At 44.0% G+C, this 20,248-nt stretch overlaps 1 protein-coding gene across 2 annotated transcripts in view; it reads right to left on the bottom strand.

Moving 5' to 3' along the window:
* trabd2b (TraB domain containing 2B) overlaps positions 1-20,248 on the bottom strand; it is a 324,667-nt gene that overhangs the window by 14,678 nt on the left and 289,741 nt on the right. Inside the window, exon 6 of one of the 2 annotated variants that reach the window (XM_067990256.1) lies at positions 8,521-8,799. In XM_067990256.1, the coding sequence (XP_067846357.1) occupies positions 8,521-8,799 (279 nt within the window). Of the gene's footprint in view, positions 1-8,520; positions 8,800-9,921; positions 11,140-20,248 lie in introns of those variants that run through there. The other variant, XM_067990257.1, reaches the window with a different exon arrangement.

Here is a 20,248-nt window from a genome sequence, read left to right as displayed (position 1 = left end):
ACATTGTACACAGCCAGGCTCAAGCCAAAGGTGACTCACAGGACCTGTCTGCACCTAGCATAACAAGCAACAATGAGTTTCAGAGGTGACTAATGTAATGCCAGTTTAGTGACCTTGTTGTTTTAGGGGCTTCGGGGTTTAAATTGAAGTTTGCTCAGGCATCTAAAAGGTACACCTTGGGTCGACAGGATATAAAGCTGTCATTGAGACAGATTGCTTCTTGAGGAATCTTAGCTCACTGCTGGGAAAACAACTTTCCATTGGTGTTGAAAGGAGAGAAGTATCCTGTTTGGTTTGCTACTGGGGACACAACATAAATAACTCTTCACTTCACTTTGAAATGGGAGATAAATGGTATCTGATTAGGTCTTCACTGTCTTCTGTAAATAATGTCCAATGTTTATAACACTACTAATTCACACACCTAATACATTCTCCAATAAAATTACTTGAATTTCTTAGCACAGTGACTGTAATTAAACCCTGAGCTCATTCACAAAGATTTCTCCATAAAACAGAATGTATTGTTTTCTAACATTAGGATATATTCTATGAATAGTCTATTCTTAGATTGTGCACTCAACTTTTTTTTTATTCGTTCATGGGATGTGGGCGTCGCTGGCAAGGCCAGCATTTATTGCACATCCCTAACCGCCCTTGGGAAGGTGGTGATGAGCCACCTTCCTGAAGCTCTGCAGTCCGTGTGGTGAAGGTTCTCCCACAATGCTGTTAGGAAGGGAGTTCCAGGATTTTGACCCAGCGACAATGAAGGAAAGGCAATATATTTCCAAGTCGGGATGGTGTGTGACTTGGAGGGGAATGCGCAGGTGGTGTTGTTCCCATGTGCCTGCTGCCCTTGTCCTTCTAGGTGGTAGAGGTCGCGGGTTTGGAAGGTGCTGTCGAAGAAGCCTTGGCGAGTTGCTACAGTGCTTCCTGCAGATGGTACACACTGCAGCCACTGTGCGCCGGTGGTGAAGGGAAGTTCATGTTTAGGGTGGTGGATGGGGTGCCAATCAAGCAGGCGGCTTTGTCCTGGATGGTGTTGAACTTCTTGAGTGTTGTTGGAGCTGCACTCATCCAGGCAAGTGGAGAGTATTCCATCACACTCCTGACTTGTGCCTTGTAGATGGTGGAAAGGTTTTGGGGAGTCAGGAGGTGAGTCACTCACCACAGAATACCCAGCCTCTGACCTGCCCTTGTAGCCTCAGTATTTATGTGGCTGATCCAGTTAAGTTTCTGGTCAATGGTGATCCCCAGGATGTTGATGGTGGAGGATTCGGTGATGGTAATGCCGTTGAATGTCAAGGGGAGGTGGTTAGACTCTCTCTTGTTGGAGATGGTCATTACCTGGCACTTATCTGGCACGAATGTTACTTGCCACTTATTCGCCCAAGCCTGGATGTTGTCCAGGTCTTGCTGCATGCGGGCTCGGACTGCTTCATTATCTGAGGGGTTGCGAATGGAACCGAACACTGTGCAATCATCAGCGAACATCCCCATTTCTGACCTTATGATGGAGGAAAGGTCATTGATGAAGCAGCTGAAGATGGTTGAGCCTAGGACACTGCCCAACTCAAATGTTTGAAGTTGCAGTACTTCCTAGCTCCTCACTTCTCAGATTATCTCTTGTGTAGCTGAAACTCATGTAACATGTATTTAGGACTTGTTTTTTAGTTCTAACCCCCTACTCCAATATTCTCCCCTCTTCTGAAGACTTTAATTCTCGCTTGGGTTCCGTGCACACCGGCAGAATTTCAATAGCTCACCAAGTGATCATTCTTGATGTGTAAACCTAGACGATAAGGCCAAATAAATCGACCGGTAAGTTGTGGAGATTCACAACTCATGGCATATCTCTAAATCCCCTGAACTTGCAGGCCGATTCGCACATTAATAACGGCGTGCATCGTGAACTCACTGTTCTTTTTCCAGGAAGATTTGGCCCAATGTCTTATTAGCCTTCGTGTAATATATCAGTGTAGCCCATTGATAAGTCTGAGCCAGTGGATGGTCAAGAGTCCTGCTTCACTCTTAATCTCCTTTTGTGCTGTGCTAAGATTCTGAATAATGCTGGCCTAGCAGTGCAATGTTAATATGATCTTAATTCTAACCGAATTTCTTTCCAGTCAGAAATCACCTTGCATACAAAACAGCCCCATGTTATTAATCAGCACTACTCTATTAATTGAAAATGTTTCTGACATTTCAGTTTATCTTATCAGGATATAAACACAGCTGCAGGGACAGTTCCCTGATACTATACCAATACTTACAGATATTATTACAGCACAATAATGTTCGAAATTCCAATGTCATCAGACAGTGAACATACCCTGAAGGTACCTGTTGCCTTAGACGACGAACTCCCAGCCATGGTACATAAGTTGATATTTGTTTGAACTACAAGTAATGCCAATGAAAATGTGAGAACGATGAGCAGATATGCTACCCTGGGGGTTCAGAGGGGTAAATGCTCCACCAGTGTGGTACTGAGTCATATAGATAAGGAATGTCCCAAAACGGAGAGAATGAGCAAACCAGAAGAGAAATGAATCCAAAAAGGAGAAAGAGAAAGTGAGAGAGAGGAAGAGAGTACTAGAAAAGGAGAAAGAATGAACCACAAAAGGAGGAAAAGAAAGAGAACTGGAAGAAACAAAGTAAAGCAAAAGCGGGTAGGAAGTGAAGGAGAGAGGGGACTCACAAAAGGGAAGGAGATGGACTGGCAGACAGAAGGAAAGGACAGAGACAGTAGAAAGTTAGTTGTATTGAGTTAGTTGATCTCAGTTGGAGCGGTGGTGGGATGCTACAATTGGCTGCAATTTTTCTCAGCTTGGGGAGAAGGATAAATAAAAATCAGCTATGGTCCCCACTCCTGATCAATGTCCAGTGACCCCTGATGAAAAGTCTTCAGTTGTGAATGGTATGAAAGAACAGTATGCAGCTTGGCTACGGTATCAAAGTGGAATCCCATGCCAATGCTCCTTGTCTAGGGTCTCAAATGAAGAAAGGCCACTTGGAAAAAGTATTGGAAGACTGTTACCACTCTTGGGACAGATACCCTAGTGCCTTCAGGAGAAATGTAGAGGAAAAGAGGTGGAAAAACTAGCCCAAATGTACAATATAAAAAGATTTGATTAAAATTGAAGCCACCATCTGGCTTAATCTTTCACGTAAACTATTAAAAGTGCAGAATATTTACTGACTGTGTGTGGAGTAGCTGGCTTTTGTTTTAAATAAAAGGTCACTCATTTATTTACCAAAACAACGGAGCTTCTTACAGAACCATAGACTCATAGAATAATTACAGCACAGAAGGAGGCCATTCGGCCCATCGAGCCTGTGCCGGCTCTTTGTAAGAGCAATCTGGTTCGTCCCATTCCCCCGCTCTTTCCCCGTAGCCTTGCAAATTTTTTCTCTTCAAAAATTAATCCAATTCCTTTTTGAAAGTCTCAATTGAATTTTCTTCCACCACCCTTTCAGGCAGCGCACTCCACATCATAACTGCTCACTGCGTAAAAAAGTTTTTCCTCACGTTGCCTTTGGTTCTTGTGCCAATCACTTTAAATCTGTGTCCTCTGGTTCTCGACCCTTCTGCCAATGGGAACAATTTCTCCTTATTTACTTTATCTAAACCCTTCATGATTTTGAACACTTCTATCAAATCTCCGTTCAACCTTCTCTGCTCTAAGGAGAACAACCCCAGCTTCTCCAGTATATTTTTTTTATTTTTCGTTCACGGGATGTGGGCGTCGCTGGCGAGACCAGCATTTATTGCCCATCCCTAATTGCCCTCGAGAAGGTGGTGGTGAGCTGCCTTCTTGAACCGCTGCAGTCCGTGTGGTGACGGTTCTCCCACAGTGCTGTTAGGAAGGGAGTTCCAGGATTTTGACCCAGCGACAATGAAGGAACGGCAATATATTTCCAAGTCGGGATGGTGTGTGACTTGGAGGGGAACGTGCAGGTGGTGTTGTTCCCATGTGCCTGCTGCTCTTGTCCTTCTAGATGGTAGAGGTCGGGGGTTTGGGAGGTGCTGTCGAAGAAGCCTTGGCGAGTTGCTGCAGTGCATCCTGTGGATGGTACACACTGCAGCCACAGTGCGCCGGTGGTGAAGGGAGTAAATGTTTAGGGTGGTGGATGGGGTGCCAATCAAGCGGGCTGCTTTATCTTGGATGGTGTCGAGCTTCTTGAGCTGCACTCATCCAAGCAAGTGGAGAGTATTCCATCACACTCCTGACTTGTGCCTTGTAGATGGTGGAAAGGGTTTGGGGAGTCAGGAGGTGAGTCACTTGCCACAGAATACCCAGCCTCTGACCTGCTCTCGTAGCCACAGTATTTATATGGCTGGTCCAGTTAAGTTTCTGGTCAATGGTGACCCCCAGGATGTTGATGGTGGGGGATTCGGCGATGGTAATGCCGTTGAATGTCAAGGGGTGGTGGTTAGACTCTCTCTTGTTGGAGATGGTCATTGCCTGGCACTTATCTGGCGCGAATGTTACTTGCCACTTATGAGCCCAAGCCTGGATGTTGTCCAGGTCTTGCTGCATGCGGGCTCGGACTGCTTCATTATCTGAGGGGTTGCGAATGGAACTGAACACTGTGCAGTCATCAGCGAACATCCCCATTTCTGACCTTATGATGGAGGGAAGGTCATTGATGAAGCAGCTGAAGATGGTTGGGCCTAGGACACTGCCCTGAGGAACTCCTGCAGCAATGTCCTGGGGCTGAGATGATTGGCCTCCAACAACCACTACCATCTTCCTTTGTGCTAGGTATGACTCCAGCCACTGGAGAGTTTTCCCCCTGATTCCCATTGACTTCAATTTTACTAGGGCTCCTTAGTGCCACACTTGGTCAAATGCTGCCTTGATGTCAAGGGCAGTCACTCTCACCTCACCTCTGGAATTCAGCTCTTTTGTCCATGTTTGGACCAAGGCTGTAATGAGGTCTGGAGCCGAGTGGTCCTGGCGGAACCCAAACTGAGCATTGGTGAGCAGGTTATTGGTGAGTAAGTGCCGCTTGATAGCACTGTTGACGACACCTTCCAGCACTTTGCTGATGATTGAGAGTAGACTGATGGGGCGGTAATTGGCTGGATTGGATTTGACCTGCTTTTTGTGGACAGGACATAACTGGGCAATTTTCCACATTGTCGGGTAGATGCCAGTGTTGTAGCTGTACTGGAACAGCTTGGCTCGAGGCGCAGCTAGTTCTGGAGCACAAGTCTTCAGCACTACAGCTGAGATGTTGTCGGGGCCCACAGCCTTTGCTGTATCCAGTGCACTCAGCCGTTTCTTGATATCACGTGGAGAGAATCGAATTGGCTTCCGTGATGGTGGGGATATCGGGAGGAGGCCGAGATGGATCATCCACTCGACACTTCTGGCTGAGGATGGTTGCAAACGCTTCAGCCTTGTCTCTTGCACTCACGTGCTGGACTCCGCCATCATTGAGGATGGGGATGTTTGCAGAGCCTCCTCTTCCCGTTAGTTGTTTAATTGTCCACCACCATTCACGACTGGATGTGGCAGGACTGCAGAGCTTTGATCTGATCCATTGGTTGTGGAATCGCTTAGCTCTGTCTATAGCATGTTGCTTCCGCTGTTTAGCATGCATGTAGTCCTGAGTTGTAGCTTCACCAGGTTGGCACCTCATTTTTAGGTACGCCTGGTGCTGCTCCTGGCATGCTCTTCTACACTCCTCATTGAACCAGGGTTGATCCCCTGGCTTGTTGGTAATGGTAGAGTGAGCGATATGCCGGGCCATGAGGTTACAGATTGTGCTGGAATACAATTCTGCTGCTGCTGATGGCCCACGTAACTGAAGTCCCTCATCCCTGGAATCATTCTAGTAAATCTTTTCTGCACCCTCTCTAAGGCCTTCACATCTTTCCTAAAGTGCGGTGCCCAGAATTGGACATATTACTCCAGTTGTGGCCGAACCAGTGTTTTATAAATGTTCACCATAACTTCCTTGCTTTTGTACTCTGTGCCTCTATTTATAAAGCCAAGGATCCCGTATGCCTTTTTAACTGCTTTCTCAACCTGTCCTGCCACCTTCAAAGATTTGTGCACATGTACCCCCGGGTCTCTCTGTTCCTGCACCCCTTTTAGAATTGTACCAATTAGTTTATCTTGCCTCTCTTCCTTTTTCCTGCCAAATGTATCACTTTGCACTTCTCTGCGTTAAATTTCATCTGCCATGTGTCCGCCCATTCCATCAGCCTGTCTATGTCCTCTTGAAATCTATTACTATCCTCCTCACTGTTTACTACACTTCCAAGTTTTGTGAATTTGCAATTTTGTGAATTTGTGATTTGCAAATTTTGAAATTGTGCCCTGTACACCCAAGTCCAAGTCATATTCCCTTTCCTTAGCCCCTCGCTTCTGCCAATCTGCAAGAACTCTATATGTAACTGAGAAGATTGAAGGCACTTCTCCATCTCAAATAGCAATCAGCCGGCTGGGTTGCACATACCCAGCGACACACAGTAATCTAGCTGCCTGACAGTTCTCTCTAATAGCAGGAATATTCTCGCATATGCACAGCTAAGGATGCCTTACAGTCATGCACTGCTCCCATTCCCTGCTCTTATATGCAGCATTTAATGGGTATGATTTATAAAAGTGCTTCCCTGCCAGTTGGTATCACTTCTGAGTGAATTTCAGAACTAATCGTCATTCATGCAGAAACATTCTTTAAAAAGGATTATTTGCACTGACTGTGGTGTTTCAATATGTTTGTCCTTCACTGTGGAGCTCCTGTGAGCTTGTCACTGAGTAGCTGTGCAGCCTGTGGGCTGGAGACTCTGGGTTTGAAATGGATTATCCTGCTCTCCAAACGTTGTATATAAAGTCATGCATATCTTCAAACAGAAAAATAAATGAAATGGGAAATGAGAATGAAAGGAGAAAATTCAAAAGAAAGATATATTCCCCAGTGGTTCAGTTTGGTAAGTGCACTGCCCTACAGGCCAGAAAGGTCCCAGGTTCAATCCCCAGTCTGTGCTGACTTCGATGCCCTTAGCCAGAGCACTGATCGGAATGCTACAATTAACTTCAGCACCCCTCTCTAGGGAGGGAGAAGTCAGCTAGGGTTCCCATTCCAGATGGAAAGTGGACATTGGGGAGGACTGGAGTGAATTAGTTGTGATCTTCCTGATGGTTGAACAATCTACCAATATTAACTGTCCAGGCTGATGAAGGCAGTAAACTACCCGAACAATGGACACTTGGGTGAACGTACCTGAGGGAGTTTAGAATACCAGGGTAATGGGAAAATAAAACTAGAATTGATGAAATTCTGAGAAATGCAGTCAATCAAACCTAAAATGTATGTAAACACTTCAAACCCTAACCAAGTCCCTGCAGCAAATATGCGGCATGCAAACCTCAAATCTACATAAAACAAATTTTGGGCCACAAAAACAACAACTGTTTGTGTTGTCTATAAATAATCAAGCACTTTTTCTTCCCCTTTGCTCCTCTCCTCATAGTGCGGATTCATGCTGGGGTACAAATCCACGGCTGCCAATACTCTGCCAACTCACCCACTAACTTAAATGTGCGAGCCTTGACAGTGAGTGTCGGCAGATTTGTTGACTATTTTGGAAGCATCACAGCCAAGCCCAAACCTATCCTCACCTGATATTCGAACACATACTTCCCAGCAGGTATCACTGAATCATATCAGGACAAGGAAGAAGGGCTGATTTTTCCCTCCTTAATCCACGAATGCTGAGGTTAATTGAAGTGTCCTACCACCACTCAGTGCAGAGTTGGTATTGAACCTTTCTGGTTCAGTGCCAACAAAAACGTGCATTTACGCACTCAACCATTGGCACAGCTAGCTATGCACATTTTTGAAGATACAGAAACACCAACCCACCAAGAATACCTCATTCAGGCCATGTTAATGTTCAAAGCCATGTTAATCCAGTTTTGTACAAAGTGAAAAGCAAACTAAAAGAGTTGAATAAATATAAACCAAGCTACAAAATAAGTTAAAATAGACTAAGCTGAAATATAATTTTATCAGAGCAACATTCCTCAAGCGCTGAAATTGTAATATATAAAATCCAATAATAACAAAGTTAATTCAAAAACAATATCACTATTTTATTATGGAGATATTAATGTGATAGATAAGTGGGTGATTGTGCCACCCAATGAATTACTGAGTCATGCAGACCATGAAAGTCCCAAGTTTGAGCCTCAGCCTGTGCTAAGTTATTTGATCTCAGCTGGGTGACAGTAAAGAGTCAAAGTTTTCCTTCCCCACCCAAATTTTGTTCTGACCATATCGTTCCATTATCTCAGGCTTAAATGTACTAGCTACTGCGCTATTGGTTAGACAGAGATACCTAATCCCACTGACAAAAATAAATGACAGTGGTGTTTCTTCTTTGTATATTTGGGTCATCATTGTATCACACATGGCATAAATGGAAGAGGGGCTATTTTTTTCCTTTTCATATCATAACACCATTTCTCGTTCCAGAATTGAAAAAAAATCAAAACCCACCTCTCTTCAATGCGAACCCACAAGTCACTGAACTGCCGTTGCCGCTGTTGTTTGGGTAGCTTCTTCTGCCGCTTCTTCTGGCGGCCAAACTCTTCCAGTTGACTAAGGCTGTCAGGCATCAGGAGGTGTGGAGAAATGATGTCATCATCTAAGTCAACAGCAGGAGAGGAAAGGGAGGGAATTGGCAAGGAATCTTCTAATGATGCATCAATTGAAGTGGAAGAAGTTGACGGAAGCGATGAAAAACCTGAAGATGATCCGCTTTTCTGTGTCCTCGTCCTTTACAAAATAAGGAAAGGATCAATCAAGTGAGCAATCAATCAGCGCAGCAACATAATCCAAGTCTTGGCTAATAACACTAGTGACTTTATACTATTTCATTCTACACATTTGATCTAGTCGGGAGACAAAACTGCAAAGATAACATGGCTGTGTAGCTTTAGATCTTGCAACATTCATCCATCCTCCACTTTTCCACCCATCCAGGATCGACAGAGGATTGCTGCTAGGGGACAATATGGAATTCAGGAGAAACTTCTTTACTCAGAGTGGTGAGAATGTAGAACTCGCTACCACATGGAGTGGTTGAGGCGAATAGCATAGATACATTTAAGCAGAAGCTAGATAAGTACGCGAGAAAGAAAGGAATAGAAGGATATGTTGATAGGGTGCGATGAAGTAAGATGGGAGGAAGCTCGTGTGGAGCATAAACACTGGTATAGATCTGTTGGACCAAATGACTTGTTTCTGTGCTGTAAGATTCTATGTGAGGGATACCTCCTCCACACCCCTCCACTACCCAACCACCTCTGAACAACACAGATACAATCAGAGCCATAGGACCACCAGGAACATTAAAGGGCATACCATTGGCATTTTGAACTGAAGATTCAGATGTCTTGGTTGCTCTGGGGGTCGCTTACAATATGGCCCAGCCAAAGTGGGCCGCATTATTGTAGTTTACTGCGTTCTACACAACCTGGCAATGCAAACAGGATTGGAGTTGGAGGAGGCACAACAACAAGAAGAGGCATCATTAATTGAGAAAGAATTGGATCAAGGCGATGGGAAACCACAAGAAGGAAGGCTAGCACAGCACATTGCAGCGAGAGAGGTTAGGAAGTAGTTTTGGTGACCTGCTCAATCCCTTTGCCTGAGAAGTCAGAAAAGGCCCCTGAGCATTAACAGTCCTTGTTACCCCCTTCACCACTCCCTTGATTCTGAATTGAAGAACATTGAAACCATTCAGCCAACCTCTATGTCAATGAAATTCTGACAATGCAGACTAAGAAGTAGTAATAAAAAGAAACTATAGACCAAAGTTGCAAAAGTAATAAAGATGTTGAATTTAATTCCAAACATATTTCAGCAAATTCTTTAGTCATCCAAGTGATCAACCCATGGTGCTTTTTAAAAAAGGTTTACTAACTCTACTACTCCTACGAGGTGCTCCCCCAGTGGCTTCAGCAGAACTGCTGGAAGGCTGTTGGTCATGTGGGAACCCTTGAGATGCTTGTGACGGGTGACCTTCTGGGAGCTCGAGCCTGAGAGAGAGCCTGGCTGCAGAGCAGTCTGGCCCAGTTGGCTTTCTGGCACCGTGGTTGTTACTGGTTTAGAGGGTGGTGAGGGAGCAGAGGTGCTGACATCCTGAAAGAGGGCAACACGTGCCACTGCCACTTCCATGGTGCTGGGGCTCGGCACTTCCACTCATTTGCAGGAGAGCAGTCTGCAGAAGGTGAGTGATGCCATTAAAGCTCCTTTCAATTTGCTCCCTCAATTTGTCCATGGTGGATGTCTGTCTCTCCGAGTCGAAGCACAGGCATTGAATCTTGACTCCTCTTATGAAGAACTGGCTACTGCATCCCTGGAGCTCGTCACACTCTCCAAAGTGGACTGCAGAGTGCTGTCGCCCTGAGAGATGACAGCTCACAGGTCGGACGTGGACTTCTGCACACTATCAGCCATGGTGATGAAACTCCTTAGCAGGCCTTCCAATACCTGATATTACTACTTGTGTGAAGCAGTTTTCTTCTCATTGGTGGGCCCCTGAAGTACCTATCTCCGCCCTCCTCAGTAAAGCTGGGAGAGGACCTTGATCTCCGGTGTGCTCTCTCCTGGGTTGTCCCTGCCACTTGTACCTGCTACTGCTCACTAGTACTGAGTTTTTCACCACACGCAGACCCTTCTAACTGACTCTCTAACCCACAATCTCTGTGCTGGTGCTTGGGAATAATGGAGCACGTGACTATGTCTCCTCAGAAGGATTCTCTACAACCTCTGCGCTGTGGCTGTTGAGAAGGACCTAGAGGAAAGAGTAAAGAGACAAGGGTTAGGATGGCACTGAGAGGTTAGACAGTAGCAGATGATAGGCATCACAATGCAGCTTGATGTAGCCAAGCTGTGTGCTTGTGCGTTTCTCTGAAGTTCATGAAGGTGCAAATAATAGTCAGAATCCCTGTTCACAGAAGCCTCCAGCCTCGATATATCCTATTATGACAGCTTTTGCAGGGCAAGGCCATTGATCTTGAGCGCTTCCTGCTCCAGCTCCGACAACACCATGGGGTTGGCTGGTCCTTCCCTGGTCTTAGTCCTCTCCCTGTTGTTGTCTGCTGTCTTGTCCTGCAGAGAGAGGGTGAGAGTTAGTAAACGTCCCCTAGAAAGAAGAGTGCAGATGGGGAGGTGTTGAATGGAAAGCAGGTGTGTGGAGTGTGAAGTGAGAAAGGAGCCATGAGAGAGGTTGGTGATTCTGCAATGTCTACCAAGTGAGAAGAGAATGCTGCTAGTGTCTAACGTGAAGGGAACAAGAGGTGAGTGTGTGTTTGTAATGAGAAAGACAGGTGGTGTAGTGTGACCATGTGCTGGATGGTGAACGATGTGGAAGAGGGGGCAGAATTGTTCAGGGTGCTGGGAGAAAGGGGATAGGATTGTTGTCATGATATGTTGAGAGAGATGGAGAAATTAGGAGCTGTGCTCACCTTTGCTATACTTGTGAGGTCATTGAAGCATTTCTTGTACTGGATCCAAATCCTGGGGGTGATGCTTCCGAAGCTGACAACCTCAGCAATCTCTCTCCATGCCTGGTGGACTTCCTTTTTGGGGTTCCTTCTGGGAGTGGATGGGAAGAGATCTTCTCTCCTTGCCCAGACCTCTCCCAAAAGGACCTTGAGAGAAGCCTCAGAGAACCAGAGGACTTGCCTGCGACTCATGCTGCCTCAGTTTCTCACTGCATTGCTCCAACAGCAAAATCTTGCAGAAGGGAATGCAACCTCACTTTAAGAAGTGCATATCCTGCTTTAAATGGCTGACCTGCCTGAAATTATGCTCCAGAATTGGCTGGGTTTCCCAGCGAGTCATCAAATTAAGTGGGAAACCTACCGGTAAGATTATAATAAGGTAAAATACCTGTGCCTGTTTTTGGCTGCAGCGGGTGAGTTTTGAACTGACACCAAAACTCACTCAAATAACTGGCGCCACTGTTTCCAGTTGTGTGGGTGAGTCCATAACAAAGGGGCATACATATAACATAGGCACTAACAGATCAAATAAAGAATTTAGGAATAATATCTTTACAAAGTGTAGATTTTTAAAAACTTCTTTTTGGATGTAACTACATAATAATCACATTTTCTTAAAAGGTAATATATTAAATTTGAACATAGCTTTATAAACAATCAATACAGTATTAGAAAAATATAACAACTGATTGGTGAAAAGAAGAAGTCAGATTTGAACATACATATTGCTTCTAAAATATGATGTGGAAATATTTTGTTTAAATTTTTTAGTTTTATTCGAAAAAGCATTCATAGCATTCTTATGAAATATATATTTACTTTCAGCACAGATTGCTCAAATTCTTTATTCCGTAAAAATAAATTGTAAATCACCTTAAAAGAATCTGAGAACAACAACAAGATTTATGTTGCTCTACTTATCTGATCCTGGCTGAAGACCTACAGTTATTTACACAGACAGGCATGATTACTGAAAGTCTTTGGAAGATACTTAAGAATGTCCTTGCAAGGCCTACTGGCTTTGGAGATAACAAAGCCTGTCTGCTGCCATTGCAAATTAATAGACTAGTGACCTTCACCTTCATGGTAAGATCTGAATTTACTACATTTATTTTCAATCCAAGTGAAAGCACATTTTCTTTCGTTCAAATGCAATGTATTTCCCTGTTGCCTTTACCAAAGTCCTGTAGAGTGATTTGAAATATATGAGGGTAACAGAACTTGTCCCAAAAATCTGTCTGGCTCTTGTTACCAAAATAGAGAAACCTGCAGATTATTCTGAGAATACTAATGAAGTACAAGCCATTGAACTCAGCCTCTGATAATGATAACCCTAGAATATTGGAGTCCCAACAAAAAAAAATCAAGCTCGACTCCCAGACATGACTAACATTCATACTTGTGTTTTCCCTCGGGGTGAGCTTCACTATCCTGTACCAGAGCATCTAGGACAATGTGAGAAAAGACCATTGTACCTCCGGGCCAATCAATCGACCATTGACATTAATGGAGAATTTGAAGATGTCTGTAGGTTAGATAGATAGTCTCAACTTTCCCCAGGATTAAACATTTAAGAAACTCCTCTGATTTGTGGCTTTGCAGTATTTACAGGATACTTTTTTACAGAATTCCTGAACCTCAACAAAGTTGGACTCAATAATTTGAACAGCCACCTGCAAAAGACCATGCAAAATGTTTCTATGCAAATCATCAGATCCCTCCAACTTTGTACAGGGACTCCATGGAAAAAAATCCACTCTGTGAAAACAATGCAGCCCAGTCACTCACATTCACTCACTCTTCTCTGGAATCTCTCTCTCTCTGCTTACAGCTTTGGCAGGAAATATTATAATTTAATACTTCAAACCATGGTAGCTCAGTCAAAACAAATTCACACTGGGTTCCTGAGTAGGAATGTTTCTTGAGAAAATATTGGCCAAGGTTTAGCCTCTGCTGGTCATTAATTGTGGTATGAAAAGATGGAGGAGGCTTTGGTTTAACATTTTGTCCAGATACAATTATCAGTGCTGAATCTGAACCCAATTCCCTGTGCACGGCTGGAACTCTAATACTACAGCTCTTCACACCACAGCCTTGGACAAGAGTGTTTTTAGTCTGGATTAGAATGACCTAATCTTGTGGTGCTCTCTTGCCAGTGTTTGCAGCCTCTATTGTCTTGATTCACCAGGAGTTATGGATTATCTGTCAATTGCAAGGATTTAGTTGTTGTTCCCTTCAACACACTACAAAGAAAAACCTTGCAGGAGATTCACATCAAGGACCCAATCTCCCTTATGTGCAAAGAAGTGAGTGCTATGCCTATACAGAGTAAGCAGCTCAATAGTTAGCTTTTCTTAATTTCTAATCACAATATTCAGCCCAAGTTACATGCAAATACGGCCAAGTATAGCTACCTTTTAGAAGAAGAGGGAGGGGGCAAATCTGAGTAAAAGTCAACCTTCTAGGCTGGTTGTACATCAAAATTCAAAGGCGTGGGAGCTGTTTGCCTGCCTGCCCATAAGTTTAAACTGGGTATGCATGGCATGGTGGGGGACCCAAAAGAGGGGAAAAAGAAATTAAAATATTCATTTATTAAAGAAATAGCATATGCAAACATTATTTTAACCCCTCGGTGCCACTGTGGGATAATACACATTGGGAGGAAAAACAAGGGATGGGAGTAAATATTTAATGGAAAGACACTGAAGGATGTGGATGAATAGCGAGACCAAGGGGTTCAAATACATAGTTCCCTGAAAGTGCAAGTGAAGGTAGATAAAGCCACAAATAAGGCCAATAGAATTTTGGGTGATATAAATAGGGGGAATAAAGTTCAACAGTAAGGAAGTGATGATAAATTTATAAAACCAACAGAGTGCTGTGTGCAATTTTAGATGCTCCAATATAGAAAGGACATTAAAGCCAGTACAGATTCACCAGAATGATGCTAGGGATGAGAAAATAGGTATCGGGAAAGACTTTTGAGACTATTTCCACTGGAGCAGAGAAGATTAAGAGGAGATTTAATAGGGTTTTTTTTAAATTATGAAGGGTTTTTGATGGAGTGAATAAGGAAAGGTTATTTCCTTTTGGTTGGGGAGATGGTGACGAGGAGTATTCAATATAAGATTATTACGAGGAGGGTGAGGAGCAAGATTAGGAGAAATCTCTTTACACTTTCTTTAAGGGAAAATTAGATAAATATTTGAATCAGAGGAAGATACAGGGCCTGGGAAGGGAACAAAGAAGTAGGATTACTTTTGGATTGCTCCAGCAAAGATTTAGCCAGACACGTTGGGCTTAATGACCTTCATTTGTACTGTAAACTTCTATGGCTCTATTTAAAGAGTATTTTAAAAAGCAATTAATCTTGTGGTTCAATTGCAGGTTTGATCCCTGAACCATGCTATGTTAGCTGATCTCTGTCAAGGTATTGGTGCTTCCTTGTTTAGGCTCTCCCTTCTGACTGCAGGTGGAAAGACCAATCATGGTCATCAGATGAAGACAAGATCAGATTTAGCTGCAGTGCCCTTCACTGGGAATTAGGGAATATTGACTGTCCAAATTCAGGCATGATGAATGGATCCATTGGTGTGATACCAGAAACTTCAATATGAGTAAAGCACAGTCTTGAGCGGATGAAGGAAAGGATAATGGTAAAAAAAAATGTTGTAAGCATTGCAATTTTACAAGCTTAGAGGCTGGTGCTTCTGCAACTTGGTTGTGGAGTTCCTCCATCCCTGGTAGTGCTGGGAACAAGCCCCAAGGTGCGCAATTGTATCAATTGCATCATTAAAATAGCATTCGTCTGGCAAGAAATCGGAAACAAATGAATCACTCAAGAAAGAAGAAAGTGAGCAAATTGCCCAAGGAAGTGGAAAATAGCAACAGTGCAAAAATCCGCTTTTCTACAATGAAAGAGGGAATTGCAGAAGAACCTTGCCAAGAAGCAGGCCTGAAATTCTCAAACAAATTCACCATATTAACCTTCAATCTTTATAGACGATGACAGACTGAATGGAGCCTTAGCAATCACCATATTTTCATTCAATTTCTAAGGTTTTATGACATTTTACCTCAACACTAAAGAGGCGATTTTAACCCAGCCAGCCCGGCTGAAACCAAGCGGGTGGAGAGTTAAAATCGGCCAGGAGACTTACCCATCAATATGCCGCTCTTTTCCTGCCTTCTTCAATTTTAACCTGTTCTTTTGAGCAGGCAGCAAGGACTGCCGGAAACCTGAAGGGTCCTTCTTTAAATATGCAGATCAGCCTCCGATAACGTCATCGAGTCCCGGCTACTATTTTAAACAATGACCCGAGCGGGAAAACCGCAGTGGCTTTCCTGCCGGTTGAAGCTAGCGGGAAGAAGAATCGGGGCCAGAAAAACCTCAAAGAGCTAAGTTTTTTATTCTTCTCCTTTTTCTATGGGGTCAGGAGGAGCAGGAATGCTCCGGGCTCCACAAGAAAAGTTTACGCTTAACTTGACTCGGGCTCCCTCCCTCCTGATCGCAAGACCCTCCTAAAACCTCCTCCCTGCGACTCACCTGCGTGCCAAAGATCGTTCCTTCAGTCCCTGCTGCCGGCATCTTGCCACCCGAAGTTCCGCTCCCACCTACTGGCCAGCTGCCGCTTCCTGCCTGTTTCAGGTGAGCAACTGACCGGGTCATGCAGATGAGGCCCAGGAGTTAAAATTATCCGGGCCTCACGCTGCCAAAGTCAGAGCAGTTTGCTGCTCACCTTGTCCCAAACAACACCCACGCCCTATTCCCACCCTGAGTTAAAGTCAGGGCATAAGATTTGTATTCCCCATTTGCAAATCACAACCTCTTTGATTTTTATTTTGCAGAAAGATTATTTGTGAAGACCTTTTGAGGAATGTGTACAGAGGGCATTGTAAGTAAAGTGTGCTGAAATTCTGATAAAATGCTTTGGTGAAGGGCCCCCTGGTGTCAACTGCGGACCAAAATGGGAAACTTAAATGACCAGTCACTCACAATGATCTTGTAGTCAGTTTCTGAACGAGGTCATCCTTATTCAAGTCATGTTGAAATAGTGACTGTTACTAGTCCCCAGAGGCAGCCAAGTACTTGAGATAATGGCAATGCTATTAAACTATTTTGATGAGCTTGTTGGATAGTAAAATGCACCAGATCTCTTGTCATGTTCTTTAACCCTAACCGCTCGGGACCTGGGCATTTCAATTTTGAGGTAAGGAGCATAAGACAAAAGTTAGTGGGAGGGAGCTGTTTTTTGCTGGTTGAGGTCATTGCTGATGAACGTGTAACATTCTATAGCTGCACAATCTAATGGGGAAATAAGTATGTTACTCAATGTCAACCCCTGGAATCAATGAGTTGAACGAACCGGATCACTTGCACCCATCAGCACAGCAGTGATAAAGGTGGACAATATGTGGGGGTTTATTTTTATCAGATCATGGGTTGTAGTGGTGTATATAGAATATATAATATGCCACAGTTAGAGTGCTGTGCACAGTTCTAGTCTCCATATTACAAAAAAGGATATTGAAGCACTAGAGAAAGTGCAAAAAAGATTCACAAGGATGATACCAGAACTAAGAGGGTACAACGATCAGGAAAGACTGAACAGACTGGGACTCCTTTCTCTAGAAAAGAGAAGACTGAGGGGTGACCCGATAGAGGTCTTTAAAATTATGAAGGGGTTTGACAGGGTAGATGTAGAGAAGATATTTCATTTGTGGGGGAGTCCAAAACTAGGGGCCATAAACATAAGATAGTCACTAATAAATCCAATAAGGAATTCAGGAGAGAGTTCTTTACCCAGAGTGGTTAGAATGTGGAACTCGTTACTGCATGGAGTGGTTGAGGCGAATAGCATAGATGCATTTAAGGGGCATCTGGGTAAGTACATGACGGAGAAAGGAATAGAAGGATCTGCTGATAGGGTGGGATGAAGAGGGATGGAGGAGGCTCATGTGGAGCATAAACACCAGCATAGACCTGTTGGGCCGAATGGCCTGTTTCTGTGCTGTAAATTCTATGTAATATAATATATATCAGGAGGAAGAGAGAACAACCTGGGAGCGCAGAGGCCATAGGAAGTGCACAACTTGCACTGGGTGTACCCGAACAGTCTGTTACCTGGGTATGGTGAAGGAGCAGTGCATGAGGAGACCTAGGCTGTGAGCCAGGGCCACTTGGTCCATAAAGACCATCGGTCATCTTCCAGGCACCAACAGCAATAGTGAGGGTCACCACTGTTCTCAACCTTAGTGCCATGGGGCATATCCAAGCACCTCTAGGGGACATATCAGAAGTCCACTGGCCTTTGTGCAGTAACAGAATGACAGACTGCAACATATGGTGACAGTCAATATTTTAAGCACAGAAGTGTATCTGCTTTTGCGGGTGTATTTTCTCCCTACGTGCTCAGAGTCTCGGCATTTTGCTGTCTGACGTGCATCAGCACTATGTTCTGCCCTAGCTGAGGGTGCCGGGTGGAGGTTGACTGCACAGCCAGCTGGAGAGCTGCATGGGACACAAAAGATCTGATTCATGTACCTGCGACTGGTGCACACACATTACTGCCAGGGGTACACTTTGCTGGAATGCATTTAAGGGGCAGCTAGATAAGTACATGAGGGAGAAAGGAATAGAAGGATATGTTGATAGGGTTAGATGAAGAGGGGTGGGAGGAGGCTCGTGTGGAGCATAAACGCCACCGTAGACCAGTTGGGCTGAATGGCCTGTTTCTGTGCTGTAGACTCGATGTAATATGCACCATGTGTTGTAACACTGAGTCATTCAGATCAGGAAGATCTTAGGTCTGATTTTGGTTAATGATAAATTTTTTAAAACTCAGCCACAGTTTTGACTTGCATTTCCTGCTGGGTATGCTTATGTGTAGACAGGATTAGGACTTGGCTGTGACGGCCCAACTGGTCAAATAGCTTGCTGATACTCATTATCTAGGCTTGCACATGAAGAATGACCATGTAGGTAGGATACTTGATTGTATCTGGAGCAAAGTACTGCAGCATTAGTTTCAGGAGAAAACTGTGGAGTGGGGAGAGGACGGGGAACAATTTTGGAAAATATTAAACAAGGATCAAATACTGTATTACAGCAATAATAATCTGAATGGGTTTTAGCCAGATATGAACTTTCATAGGAATTTCAACTTTGGAAATAGATTCTACATATTTCAAAAAGGAATTTAAGAATAGCTGACATTGGGTTTGATTTTCTTCCAGACTATCGGGATTAAATTGCTCAAACACAAGGTTCTGCTGCCAGTGATTCAACACACACCTCACAAAACAAACCCCCGCTGATATTGCAGTACTGAAAACTTCCAGTGTAGTGGAGGAACAGATCACGCCAAATTTTGTGATATTAGCCCCACCTGTTATTTTGAATAGGCTATAGACAGTGGAAAAGCTTACACAGACAGCTTGGCCTGCAGCACACTTGGCTGGGGAATGCAAAATCCGGTGATAGAGCAGCTCTTAAAGGGTGCGGCTCACCATAAAAGAGGAAATTGTTTAATTGTTTACAATTCTACAGTGGAGACATGTAGGCAACACTGTTCACTTTGATACCTGGAGGTCTTGCTGTAGGAGGTGCACCAAAGGAGGGTGGTCCTACTGGGGGCTGAAGGCCACCCTGCAGTAAATGTACAGGTGCCAGTTGTTAACTGAATCCACATAGTCATATAGATTCTTTGTATCTGGCTGCAAATGAGGACTAAGTTTGCTGATATTAGGAGGAAGGTGAAGGTAGCTGCACTCTTCAATCTTGCTCACATTTCTTATGGGGCTCATGAAACAAGGCACAACCCTTAGATGGGAACTCCTGCCCCCACCCCAGGAACTACCATTTCAAGCATTCACACACATTCTTTCATTGTGCCTAAGCTGCTTAGCACACTTTCTTGAGGGTGAAGATGGCAGCCAAGGATCAGCAAACTGGTGCAGGAGCTATTTGGTATTTTATCAGTGGGGTCAACGGCCACGGATGTAGAGAATAGTCCTCTCCTTCTAAGTCATACACTTAGGGTTTCTTATCCTTCAAATAATGCTGGCCCTGGTGAATGCCACACAATGAATACATCATGAATATTTCCTGGATAACAATCACTGATGTGCGTGTCGATGTTTTTGTGGGTGATATACCACTTGAAAATTAATTGGGTACAAACCCTTTCTCTTCATAAGGGCATGGAGTTGATATGAAGAGCCCTGATGCCTACATGGATAATATGTGCAATTTCCACTCAAGGGAATCCTGCCACTTAGTGAAAGCAGTGGATCCCGAGCAGTTGATGCCACCTTCCATAGGAAAAGTGATTAAGGGGTTGACTTGCAAACATAGCGTTGTCACTTCCATGTGACCTGAGTGCATTGCAGACTACCTAGTCAGCTGCTTGAGGTGCAGTGCCCGATTTTCTGATCCACTCACACAGATTACAAGGTACCATAGCTGGCATTTACCCTATTAACCTCAATACTCAGGCTGTTGGTGATGCAGAAAGTGACATTTAAGCTCTGCGTAGAGGGGGCATCTTACCCCTGTGCACATGTGGATTGCTTTTTTTTAAAGAATAGGCTGAGCTCTTCCAATGACTCCACTGATAAATGCACTGCCTAAAATGGAACTGAGCCATACAAAGCAAGAAGATCCCAAGTTAGTGATTGCAGCTAGAGAGGCAGCAGGGAAGCTGTAATTGAAC

The sequence above is a fragment of the Heptranchias perlo genome, chromosome 9 (genome assembly GCF_035084215.1).
Source record: "Heptranchias perlo isolate sHepPer1 chromosome 9, sHepPer1.hap1, whole genome shotgun sequence".
NCBI lineage: Eukaryota > Metazoa > Chordata > Chondrichthyes > Hexanchiformes > Hexanchidae > Heptranchias > Heptranchias perlo.
The sequence above is the reverse complement of the archived record's forward strand: the minus strand, read 5'-3'. Positions and strand labels throughout refer to the sequence as shown.